Raw genomic sequence first — 13,760 nt, 5'->3', positions numbered from 1 at the left:
CAATATCATATGTGTGATAAAAACTCCAGGAAGAAATCCTTTACCTTTAAAAAAAAAAGGAAAGAAGAAAAAAGGAACTTAACTCATTGATGCTGATATTCAATATGCCAAGTCTAAGTAATCAACCAGATAAGGTTAATACAAAGCCTATTTGCATTTACTTGAAAAGAATACACATATCATTTTATTAAACTTCCAAATAGTATTTAAAACTAAATTTTGCCATTATTTATTCTCACTTTTTGCTGGACCTCAGACTCTTTTATTCTCTATATATTATAATGGAAGGGAACCTTTTTCTGATGATCTCACAAGTGCTTCAGTAAGAAGCTAGCCTTAGAGTCTAAGCCTTGGGATAGCAGCCTCCCTTCTGGATAATCCACTGCATCAAAGAATCCTTCCAGGGACTGGTACCCTAGAGAAGAAAGTTGAGTGCACCTCTAATCACCAACTCTTCTCTGAAGGAGAGAGCCCTTGAGAGAACCAACAACTGACTACTAATATGCTTTTATTACTTCTGGAAGACCTGTGCCAAAGGTTAAATTTCATGATTGAAAACAAACACCAGCTTGACTCACTCATCATTATTATTTCATTTATTACTTCAGTTTCTTGCAAACCTTAATGTACTTAGGACATATTTTAAAACACTTTTCTGCTTCAGTTTTCATCTGCTTCCTTTTATCCCACATCACAGAGAAACAGCTTGGTCTTATGTCAAAATTGTTGTCTTTAATGCCTTCTGTTAATTGAGAGACTCAAGCACAGAATCAGTTCTTTTTCTGCCATGGTTCAAAGGCCATCGTGTGCCTATTACCACTCATATTTTCTAATACCAATATTTTTTAAAGAAATGAGAAGCACAGACAATGTTGATCTAGCTGAATGATCTTGGTCTTTCATAAAACAGCCCACAAATTGGAAAGGCAAAGACCTAAGCAGACAAACTTCCAAGCAGAGAAACCTCCATTATTGTTTAAACTTCACATGTTCAAATGCTTTGAAATGCAAAGTTTTATTATAACTCTGCTTTCACCCTTCTTCATAACATGCAGAGATTTATTTTCACACCATGTAGTTACTATAGTGATAGTTTTTGTGGAGTGTTTACTCTGTACTAGGCTCTATACTAAGTACTTTACATACATTATTTCACTTAATCTTCACAACAGTGCTTTGTGATTGGTACACTGTTATCTGTATTTTAAAGAAAAAGCAAACTGTGGGTAGGAGAAGATAAATGACTTGCCCAAAGTCATAACGATAAGAGAAAATAGAGGAACCTATACTCAAATCCAGGATGTCTGTCTCTAGCTCTTTAACATTAAGAGGTCTCCAGTATAGAGCCAGTTTACCTCTAGGAATCAGCAATGTCAGAACTTGGACAAGGTGCTTGATACCTGACACCATCTCTGTGACCACATGAAATCCATGGCAGTACTTCCGCTAGCCTGTCAAATGTTAATGAGTTTCAGGATCCACTGGACAAGACCTTAGAGTTGTGGTACCTTAGAAATCCTACAGAACGTTGCATTTCATCAACTAATACACTCTTTTTAAAGATAAGGAAACCAAGGCCCAGAGAAGTAAAGTCCAAGGAAACACAGCTAATTGATTATATCAGATCACAACAACAATACAAATCTTCTAATGCCCAACACACCAATTTCTTTCCACCTCCACATCTTGCCTTTCTTATGATGCCTTAACACAAGCTGTATACAAGGAAAAATCACCCTATGGTGGCAAATATCATTGACTTTCATCTCTTATCTTTAGCAATACTTGCCTTGACTCTCTAAAAGGGTCTGAATTCAGGGATGCACAAATTCCGTTATATTCTTGGGACTACAATCCAGGTAGCAGAAATAAGGTCTTACCTGTTTAGAACAGATCCAAGAAAGTTGGAATACAGTCAGAATAAAAAGCATCCCTGAGCCTGGAGTTTAATATACATGCCCAACCACAGCAAAAGGTACTTCATTTCCTCACAGATCTTGTCTTTTAATGCATTCTTCTTACAGATCTCAGTTCCAGGGCCAAAGATTTCCTTTGAGAAACAGAATGCAAATGTTGTCCTTCTCCTCTGTCCCATGCTAACATGCCTTTTATTAGCATTTCTTTTTATTTTCACATTTTTTATGGTTATTGAAGCACAGTTGTCTCCATTTCCCCACCCCCAGCCATGCCTACTTCCCACCCTTGATCTTACCCTCCTTTGGTTTGTCCATGTATCCTTTATACATATTCCGGGAAACCATTCCCCCTTTACCCTCCATTATCCCCTCCCACCTCCCCTCAGGTTATTGTCAATTTGTTCTGAATTTCAATGTGTCTGATTATATTGTGCTTGCTTGTTTGTTTTGTTGATTAGGTTCCACTTATAGGTGAGATCATATGGTATTTACCTTTCACCTCCTGGTTTATTTCACTTAGTATAATGCTCTCCAGATCCATCTGTGCTGTCGCAAAGGGTAGGTGCTCCTTCTTTCTTTCCACTGTGTAGTATTCCAAGATGTAAGAACAGACACATAGACCAATGGAACAGAACACAAAGCCTGGAGATAAATCCAAGTCTCTATGCTCAATTAATATTCAACATGGGACAGAATCATAAAATGAAGTAAAAATAGCCTCTTCAACAAATGGTATTAGGAGAGTTGGAGAGCTACATGCAAAATATTGAAACTCAGTCACCAACTTGCACCATGCACAAAAATAAATTCAAGGTGCATAAAAGACTTAAGCACAAGAAATGACACCATAAAAGTCCTAGAGCAGAACATATGCAGGAAAATCTCAGATATTCCATGTGGCAATATTTTCACTGATATGTCCCCTAGAGCAAGGGACATAAAGGAAAGAACAAACAAATAGGACTTCATCAAAATAAAAAGCTTCTGTATGGCTGAAGAAAACAGCATTAAAATGAAAAGAGAACCAGCCATATGGGAAAACATATTTGCAAATGATACTTCAGACAAGGGTTTGATCTCCAGAATATACAAAGAACTCACACTACTCCACTCCAGGAAGAAAAAAGACCCAATTAAAACATGGGCAAAGGGCATGAACAGACACTTCTCCAGGGAGGACATACAAAGGACCCAGAAATATATGAAAAGATACTCAGCATCACTACCCATCAGAGAGATGCAAATTAAAACCACAATGAGGTACCACTTCATACCTGTGTGAATGGCCATCATAAACAAAGTAACAAACAACAAGTGTTGGAGAGGTTGTGGATAAAAAGGAACCCTAGTGCACAGTTGGTGGGAATGCAGATGGGTGCAGCCACTTTGGAAAACAGTATGGAATTTCCTCAGAACACTAAAAATGGAACTTCCTTTTGACCCAGCTATTCCACTGCTGGGAGTATACCCAAAGAACCTTGAAAGACCAATTCAAAAGAACCTATGCCCCCCAATGTTCAGAGCACCACAACTGACAATAACCAAGTGCTAGAAGCAACCTAAGTGCCCATCAGTAAATGAGGGAGTCAAAAAACTATGGTACATTTAAACGATGGAATACCATGCTACCATGTCTTGACCACAGTGAATGTCACACTCCCTGTCTCAGCTTCACCTCAAATTTTTCTTCTTTATTCTCATTTGTTTCTCATAGTGCCTCCTATCAGCACAAATTGGGTTTCCCCCCTTTCATGCCTATAAATTATCAAAGTCAGAGCACTGTTTCAAGGAAATGAGTAACTGTACTTACACCAGTCTCCGACTATCCAAGTCATCCACCAATGTCCTACCCCTGGAGGAAACCTTCAGTGGCCCATCAAGCTCTACTCTGCTGCACTACTACAGTGTCTCATACTCAAAAACCTAGAAATTCATTCAGGGATCCATAGACTGTAAATCTGTTCCTCATTATATAGATATAGTCATGAACAGTGACAATAGCAAATATTTCTGCAAACTATCCTAAAACATCTGAAAGTGATTCCCATCAAACATCAGAAAGTAATGCATCAATTATTTTAATTATAAGCCTCTTGCTAGAAAACAGAAATGTAAAAACTGGATTAAAAATAAGCAATTCTGGTTAACTTACCATGGTTGCCTCGGTAGTCAAAGAGAATGCCCAATGTATTTAGAAATAAGAAATAACTATGTATGTAGCTATCCAAACATAATGCTGTGTAATGGATATTTTTCAAGCCCCTACTGACTGCACAATATTACAGGAAGTCAACAATACAAAAATGACACAAATTTATCCAAATGGATTCATCAAGCATTTTGAAAGCAGAAATGCCTTAAAAATTCAAGTCAAAGGAAAGAATGAGATGTTGAATTTGAAACCCTAAGTCCTCAGGTACTAAGGGGAACTTCGGATCTTCAGCACCTAGCTCTATAGTTACAGACAAGAGACACAAATATTTCTATCACCTAATAACCAACCCTTCTTATTCTGCATTTAAAATAAGAAAGCACCTTCTTTTTTAGCACACAGATAGGAGGCTGACAGCATTAAAGGACCTATCTTTTTATCTAAGGCTTGGCCCTCCCAGGAATTAATTATCTCTGTTTTTAAAGATCTTGCCTTAGGGAAGGGTCAAATCAAAGAACATGTAAAAATGACCCAAGGACAAAGACAATGGTGGGGGTGGAGGGGAGGCAGGGGGGAGGGATTGAATGTGGGGTGGTGGGTGGGTAGGGCAGGGAAGAGTAATGAGGCAGGGGGGAAATGGGGACAACTGTTACTGAACAACAATAAAAACAAGATCTTGCCTTAGACACAGGTATTTGGGAGGATTCCTCTTTGAACAACACACCATCACCCAATTGGTTCCTTTTCCTGCATTTAAACTTATGTAGTAACAGCCTGTATTGCTGGTCTAGAAGATTATGTGATAAAGCACCCTTCTTATAAGCCATTGGGTGTCATGAACTGGGGCCTGGAGGACTCTCCATGCTGTGTAAACAACAACTGGTTTCCTTCTGGTTGCATGCCCCTGAGGCAATTTCCTCATTGGCTGAGGTCAACAGAGGAGGTTCAGGTACTGAGTCAGTCTCTCAACTGTACTCTACACATTCCAGGCCATACTCTGCAGGAATATTGCAACTGGACATATTTTCAGGCAGAATGAAATGTAGAGTTGAAGGCTAACTGAAGGCTACAATCCTAGTGCCGACTTGTATGGCATGAAAATATAAAAATAATTTTTATCTGTTTTGTTGACTCTTGGGGGGAGTGTAGGAATTCCACTGGCCATCCAGTGAAAGAAGCCTTCCCTAACTGAACAGATTTCCTCAGATGTTCTTCACACATAATGTCCTAGGACAAAGGAGATTTGAATAGCTGTGTACATTCTTCCACCGTGCAAACACATAGTAAAGCAAGTACTCTACAGCCTTAGGAGAGGCTGTGGTTTAAATAACATATCCTAAGAGCTCAAGCAGCTGTTATATTTCAGTGTGTGGTTAGTCAGTAGATAGAGCACTGGGAAAAGTAGTAATAATAGTAGCTACCACTACTGAGCATTATGTCATTTAACCTACTAATATGGTATACTACATTGATTGATTTTTATATATTAAACCAACCTTGAATTCCTAGGGTAAATCCCACTAGATGTACAATCCTTTTTATAGGCTATTGGATTCAGTTTGCTAGTATTTTATTAAGTATTTTTGTGTCTATATTCATAAGAGTTGGTTGCAGTTTTCTTTTCTTGTGATGTCTTTGTCTCATTTTGATATCAGGACAATATTGGTCTTATACAATGATTTGGAAAGTATTCCTTTCTTGTCTATTTTTTGGAAGAGTTTATGAAGGGTGGTGTTAATTGTTCCTTAGAAGTATGGTAAAATTCATGTCCAAGTGAAGCCATCTGGGCCTTTTGCTTTGTTCTTTTTTTTTGTGTGGGAAGTTTTTTTTTTAAATGACACTACTAATTCAATCTCTTAACTCATTATAAGTATATTCAGACTATCTATTTCATTTGTATCAGTTTCAGTAGTTTGTGTATTACTACAAATTTCTCTATTTCATCTATGTTATGTAAATTGTTCCTGTATGCCTTTGTAATCCTTTTTATTTCTGTAAGGTTGTAGTAATGTCCCCACTTTCATTCCTGATATTAAGAGTTGGAATCTTCCATCTCTTTTTTAGTCAATCTAGCTAAAGTTTTATCACTTTGGTGATCTTTTCAAAAAACCCATTTTTGGGTTTTTCAGTTTTCTATTCTTTATTCTTTAATTCTTATATTTCTGTCTGAATCATTGTTACTTTTCTTCCTTCTATTTGCTGTGGTTTTATTTTGCTTTTTTTCCCCCCAGTGTCTTCATAAGAAAGGTTAGATTATTGGTTTGAGAGCTTTCTTCTTTTTATTGACATAGGTATTTATAGCTATAAAAACCACACAAAGCACTGATTTATATGTACCCCATAGGCTATGGTATGTTATATCTTCACTTTTACTCATTTCAAAATATTTTCTAATTTTCCTCATGATTTCCTTTTTGACTATTGAAATGGCCCTCCTACATGGTCACTGCTGCACATGGCATCTGTCTGAGGGATGTGTCCTGCCTGTTGCTGGTGGAAGAACCAGAGTCTCTATATTACACACAGCCAGTGTGAATCAGCATCTCCTCCCCCACCACCCACAGTGCATGGGGCACCCACATCATGGAATCAGTGTCTAAGGCACAGGTGGCAAACACAAGGCCCTTGGTCTGAATCCAGCCCTCTACCTTCTTTTATCCAGGTCCATGGGTGGAAGAGGGTGGGCAGGGTGGAGGGAAATGAAGGGGAGTAATGGGAACAATTGCAATAACATAATCAGTAAAATATGATATAAATAAATAAAAGAAATGGATGCAAGAGAGAAAAACATAACCTAGGACCATTCTTTGCATATTTAAAAATACTTCCACATCAGGGATTAGTTTTGCTAGCTTCAACTATGTGTATGGGTCACAGGCCTTCCTTCTAACAACAAATTAAAGAAATAATGAAATTTTATTGCTATTGACCAATAATCTCTGTAACAATCCAAGAAGGTAGGGCACTGCTGTTATCATCACTTTGCACATGAGGAAATTGACAGAAAAGCCAAAGGTATCAAAACAGATATATCAAAAAGCCAATAAGTAAAACTGACCAGTCTCCCAGATCATGCCCTTAACTGCCAGGCAATAATGATAGGAATTTTATTGAGTCAGGGACTGTGCTAGATACAATGTATATATTAGGTTTTTATCTATAACTAAAAATCTAATATTTTTTCATTAATAACTGCCCCTGTTTTTATACATCACAATTGACTGTCATATGTTGTCTGTTATATTGTAATATAAAACTACCTTAGGGCTATGAAAGCATCAGCATTTCCTACCTCTGATGGGTAGGAAATGAAGATTACATCATGTTTCCAAACATCCTTGGAAGTTTTAAAACAATTTTCTATTGCTCTGTCACTCATTGTATGCTGATAGTCCATAAGAAAGAGGAATGATTCCAATAAAAGAATATTTTTTATTTATTGCTGTTCAGTTACAGTTGTCCCACCTTTTTCCCATTGTTCAGCCCTACCCTGCCCCCCCCACTCCCACACTCAATCCCCCCCACTGTCCATCCCCATGAGTCCTCTATTCATGTTTCTTTGCTGAACATTTTGATGTAATACAGGAATTTCTACTTATTAAATAATACAGTCATACCCTGCTAAGTGTTTGCCTGCTACATAATAATAGTCTCTATAAGGCAGCTCAATGTCTGGTACATGATAAATATTAAATGAATGAAAGTATAAAGGAAGATAAATAAATTCAATAAAATGAAGAGCAAAAAGGTAACATTGGAGGCTAGGGAATTCCTTCCCACATTTATCTGTTGTAAGTCTAAGGAGAATTCTGGTGAGAACTCTTAGGGGAACCACAATTTGTTTTTGCTCCTACTTTCACTGAGGATGAGAAAAGTTTGAAACTACAGCTCTCACCATATAATCAATGAGTTTACCTTGATATTCTCCCTGATCTCAACCACATTTTATTATCTTATGGATGTGAGCAGCTTATGTTATAGTTCTCTGTAAATCAGTGTGCTTTTTGGTTACATTTTATTGTTAAAAGCTATTTTGTAAATAGGTGGCTCCATCTACACACAAGCATTTTTAGAATAAATCTATCATTTTCATTTCTTATTTCACTGATTAATCAACAAATATTTTCAAGCCCAAGTAATGTATGGGCATGTTGATAGTTGTGGTGGCTTCAATGATGAATAAAGAGACCCAATTCCTGTCTTCATACAGTTTAGGAACACTTACAGTTTCCCAGGAAGGAGCACAAAATTATTACACAGTATTACCAGTAATAAAATAATGGAGGTACACGGTACTATGAAACTACATTGCAGGGACACACTACAAAAACCTGCTGGGTCAGGAAAAGGTTTCTACTGAAAAAAGCATCAAAAACAGAACTTAATAAATGCAAAGAAGTTGTTGAGCAGAGTGAATAGACATGAGGTTGGAGGACAGTGTCCTAGGAGGTAGAATACATAACCAAGGCCAGGAGGTGAAAAAGTGTGCAGGGAACCTAACCAAATCAGTGTAGCTGTGGTCATTAATTCATCCTCTCATTAAACAATTATTGATTGAGCCTCCCATCGGGTGCTGGGCACCATGCTGGATATTGAGTTTGTAAAAGGGAAAAGAGCAAGACATGGAGCTGGAGAGATAATAACAGAGATCAAGAAGAGTTTTATGATTGTGTTAAAGGTCAATGCTAAGTACTGTGGAGAAAACATTGAAAGTCATTTTAATGTTTTTTATTATATGGTATTCATTAAGCTGTTATTGTTGTCCCAATTTTTACCCCTTTCCCCCCTCCACTCAGCACCCAACACTCCTTTTGGCAATTCCCCCACCCCCTCTTTCTTCATGTCCATGGGTCCTGCATATAGTTCTTTGGCAACTCCGTTTCCAATATTTGCTCTTAACATCCCCCTGCCCATTCTGTAACTACCAATTTGTACTTCTTAATCCCTTCACCTTTTCCCCCATTTCCCCAAACCTCCCACCCAACTGGCAACCATCAGAATGTTCTCCATATCTATGATTCTGTTTTTGTTCTGTTTGTTTGCTTAGATTGCCTTTCAGATTCCATTGCTGATAGATATGTATTTCTGCCATTTTATACACTTGATCTTCTTTTTCTTAAATAAGTCCCCTTAATATTGCACACAATAATGATTTGGTGATAATGAACTCGTTTAGCCTTATCTGGGAAGCACTTTATCTGCCCTTCTATTCTAAATGATAGCTTTGGTGGCTGGAGTAATCTTGGTTGAAGGTTCTTGCTTTACATCACTTTGAATACTTCTTGCCAATCCCCTTCCAGCCTGCAAAGTTTCCTTTGAGAAATCAGCAGACAGTCATATGGAAACTCCTTTGGAGGTAACTATCTGCTTTTCTTCTACTGCATTTAAGATTCTCTCTTTATCTTTATCCTTTGGTATTTTAATTATAATGTGTCTTGGTGTGGTCGTTTTTGTGTCCCTCTTCTTTGGGACTCTCTGTACTTCCTGGACTTGTATGTCTATTTCCTTCACCAAATTAGGAGAGTTCTCTTTTATTGTTTTTTTATCAAATAGGTTTAAATTTCTTGCTCTTTCTCCTCTCCTTCTGGCACCCCAATGATGTGCGTGTTGGAATGCTTGTAGTTGTCCCAGGCGATCCTCTACACTATCCTTCTTTTATTTGATTCTCTTTTTTTTCTTACTATTCTGATTACATGTCTTTTGCTTTCTTATGTTCTAAATCACTGATTTAATTTTGGGCTTCTCCACTCTACTGTTAATTCCCTGTAAATTGTTCTTTATTTTAGTTAGTGTATCTTTCATTTCTGATTGGATCGTTTTTATCCTGTGGAAATACCCATGAGTTCCTTGAGCATCCTTAAACCAATGTCTTGAACCCTACATCTGATACATTGCTTATGTCCACTTTATTTAATTCTTTTTCTGGAATTTTGATCTGTTCTTTTATTTGGGCCATATTTCTTTGTCTCCTCATTTTGGCAGCCTCCCTGTGTTTGTTTCTTTGTTTTAGGTAGAGCTGCATTGATTCCCTGTCTTGGTAGTGTGGCCTAACATAATAGGTGTCCTGTAGGGTCCAGTGGCACAGACTCTCCTATCACCCAAGCTGGGTACTTGAGGTGTACCCTCTGTGTGGGTTATGTATAACTTCCTCTTATAGTTGAGTCCTGATTGCTGTCAGCAGGTCAGTGGGAGGGATTTACCCAGGCCAGGCATCTGGTAGGACTGGCTGTGACCACTGGCCACCACCAATCACCTCCCTCCATGGCTTTTGGAGGTGGTTGAGTAGTGGTGCTCTGATGTGGTCTATAATTGTCCACTGGGTGCACAGGCTCTGGGGGTTTCTCAGGGTGGCACAGGCCAAGGTGAGTCACCATCTGTGTTCTGTCTGGATCCCCTTGGCATAAGATATAAAGTGATCTGCAGGTGACTACTGCTAGTCCCAGGCCTGGGGCCACTTAGCAAGAGGCACAGGGGCTGGGCTCAGCTGTTGCTTGTTTGATTGGATTTAGGAAGGTCTGAAACCTGCACCAAGCCAACCCATTCATATGGAAAAGCTACTGATAACAGCTTGGGTGGGCCCCTAAGTTGGATGAGGCAGGGTGGTGCAAACTGTATGAACCAGGTTGATGGAGTCTTGGATATAGTGCCACCACAATGTGGCTCTGTGGGTAGGGGATGGAAGGCCTCAGAAAAAAGGACAATGGCTATTCCTACAGTTCTGTCTGGGAGAAAGCTGTCCCCCAGTTCTTGCCCTGATGCTTCAGTTCCTCCCTGTATGCCAATAGTGCCCTCAAGCTGCTGCCCTCTTGCTGGAGCCCATAGGGAATGAGTCTCAGTAAGTCTGTGTGGGGAGCCCTTCAAAAGGAGATGGCTAAGAATCCCACAGTTTCTTCCACCAACCCAACCCCCACTGATTTTTCAAAGCCAGAAAGTTATGGGTGCTTCTCTTCCAGACTCCTGAACACGGGGTCAGGTGGTCCAGTGTAGGGGTGGGATCCTTCACTCCCTAGACATACCTCTCAATTTTTATCCACCACACATGGATGTGGGACCAGCCCGTTCTCACATCTCCACATCTCCACATCTCCACCCCGCTACTTCTCCTACCTCTCAGGATCATTGTGACTTTTTTAATTCCTTAGTTGTCAGATTTCCATGAAACTCAGTTTCATGATGGTTCTGAGTGATAGTTGTTCTGTACTTTAGTTATAATTTTGCTGTGGTTGTGCAAGGAGGCAAGTTGTGTTTACATATGCCTCCATCTTGACCAAATGTCCTTTTTTATTGTTGACACTATTACGGATGTCCCCTATTTCTCCCCTTTGCCCCCACCACCCAGCTCCCACCCAGTCTTCATTCACAACATTGTTGTCTGTATTCATGGGCTATGCATATATGCATATAAGTTCTTTGGCTAATTTCTTCCAGCTCCTCCCAATCCCTCCCCTCTGAAATCTGTAGTCCTTTCCATCTATCCATGTCTCTGGTTTTATTTTGTTCATCAGCTTATTTTGTTCATTAGGTTCCATATATGAGTGAAATCATATAGTATTTGTCTTTCTCTGACTGGCTTATTTCACTTAGCATAATGATCTCCAGGTCCATCCATGCTGTTGCAAAGGGTAATGTTTCCTTCTTTTTTATGGTTGAGTAGTAGTATTCCATTGTGTAAATATACCACATTTTATTAATCCATTCATTTACTGATGGGCACTTAGGCTCTTTCTAGACCTTGGCTATTGTAAATAACACTGTTATGAGGTACATATATTCTTTCTAATTGGTGTTTCTGACTTTCAAGGATGTATTCCCAGAAATGAAATCCCTGGGTCAAACAGCAGTTCTACTTTTAGTTTTTTGAAGCAACTCCATACTGTTTTCAACAGTGAGTGATATAAATATATTTTAGTTTTAGAACAATAAATCTAGTTACAGTATGGGAAATGGGATTGAAGAGGACAAGACAGGCAATAGGAGCACAGTTAGGAGGTTACTGTGGTGATCTGGATGGGAGAGAATGGAGACTTGAGCTCTGATGGTGCCAGTAGGGAGCACAATTCAGTGAACACTGCTATGTCCAGATCCAGGCTCTTTCACGGGGCCAGTGCTTCCTTGTCACCTGCTGTGTGTGCTTGGGCTGCCAATAGCTCACAGCCTTACCATCCCAGGACTCAGCAGCAGCCAATGAATGACTAGAACATTGGTCCACCTGTACCCCACAGAGCTGTTTCCTGCTTGCCCATGCAGACCACAGTTCCTTGTTCACCACCCTCATCCCACCAGCACCCCAGTGGGTCATTCCCAGCTTGCCAGTCCCTTTCTTGCCTATCAGTCTCTGTACAGGTACCCTGAGCTAGTTCTGGCCCAAGGCACCCCATGAAACTTCCCCACCCACTGGACAGTGACTACACCTTTCCCAACTGACTGGAACCCAGTGGGAACCAACATCTCAATGGTATACAATAAGATTATTTTAACACAAATCCAGCATTCTAGATCCATACCTTTTAGCTTCTACAGATACTTCAAATTTTCAGGTAATATATCATTATTTATTTGTTAAGAAGCAGTAAATTATGGTGATGAGAGACAGTTGGGGGACAGTAAGTCTGGATTCCAATCTAACTTTTGGCTTTGTGCTTTAATGGATGTCTGCAAGAACTACCCATCTTCTTTATTGAGTCAATGGCTTTGTCCATAGATCTAAGAGGCTTGACTGGATTCCCTCTAATACTTCTATCTATAATACTCAGTGATTCTATTTAATCTTTTTCTGAAGTCAGTTTTGACCTCCAGAGCTTCCTCATAGCATTTTTTACCTCAGCATTTCTGAGGGTATAGATTAAGGGATTTAACATAGGGCCCACCATTGTATAAAAGACAGCAACAGCTTTATCAACAGGCAGTGTGCTTACTGGACGCAGGTACACAAAAATGCAGGGCACAAAAAGTAAGATGACAACAGTGATGTGAGAGACACAGGTGGAGAGGGCTTTGTGCCTCCCCTGCAAGCTATAGTTCTTTAGGGAGTGCAAGATCACCACATAGGAGACCATCAAAAGGAGGAAGTTTAATAAGCAGATGAACCCACTGTTGGCAGCAACAAAGAGACCAAGAGAGCGAGTGTCCATGCAGACGAGTTTCAACAAAGGGTACAAGTCACACATGAAATGATCAATTATATTGGGGCCACAGAAGGGCAGCCATACTGTGAAGAGGATCTGAATGGTCGAATGGAGAAATCCTCCAGCCCAGGACACTCCCAACAGGAGACCGCACAGCCTGTGGCTCATGATGGTGGTATAGTGCAGAGGTTTGCAAATGGCAACATAGCGGTCATAGGCCATCACTGTCAGCAGAATGATCTCAGTAGCACCAAAAATGTGCTCTGCATACACTTGAGCCATACAACCATTGAAAGAGATTACCTTCTTCTCATGAAGGGAGTCCACGATCATCTTAGGAGCTGAAGAAGAAGAATAGATTATGTCTATCCAGGAAAGGTGGGTCAGGAAGAAGTACATGGGAGAATTCAGAGCCTGGCTGGTAGTAATGGTAACCACAATGAGCAAGTTGCCTGAGAGTGTTACCAGGTATAGAAGCAAAAATAACAGAAACACTACTTTCTGCATTTGGGGGTTCTGTGTAAGACCTGTTAAAATGAATTCAGTCACATTCCTTTTATTCTCCAT

At 39.5% G+C, this 13,760-nt stretch overlaps 1 protein-coding gene across 1 annotated transcript; it reads right to left on the bottom strand.

Annotated features, from left to right (window-relative positions):
- Positions 1-12,830: 12,830 nt before the first annotated feature.
- Positions 12,831-13,760, bottom strand: LOC123810113 (olfactory receptor 4C12-like). Its single transcript, XM_045825573.1, has one exon. The coding sequence runs from the start codon at positions 13,758-13,760 to the stop codon at positions 12,831-12,833; it is 930 nt and encodes a 309-aa protein (XP_045681529.1).

This window comes from Phyllostomus hastatus, unplaced genomic scaffold, assembly GCF_019186645.2.
Source record: "Phyllostomus hastatus isolate PE091 unplaced genomic scaffold, TTU_PhHast_1.1 phas_scaffold_585, whole genome shotgun sequence".
NCBI lineage: Eukaryota > Metazoa > Chordata > Mammalia > Chiroptera > Phyllostomidae > Phyllostomus > Phyllostomus hastatus.
Note: the sequence above shows the minus strand (reverse complement) of the source record. Positions and strands in the feature narration are given on the sequence as shown.

Excerpts from the sequence above, each read along its gene's own strand:
- LOC123810113 (XM_045825573.1), bottom strand. The coding sequence starts at position 13,760 with ATGGAGAATAAAAGGAATGTGACTGAATTCATTTTAACAGGTCTTACA.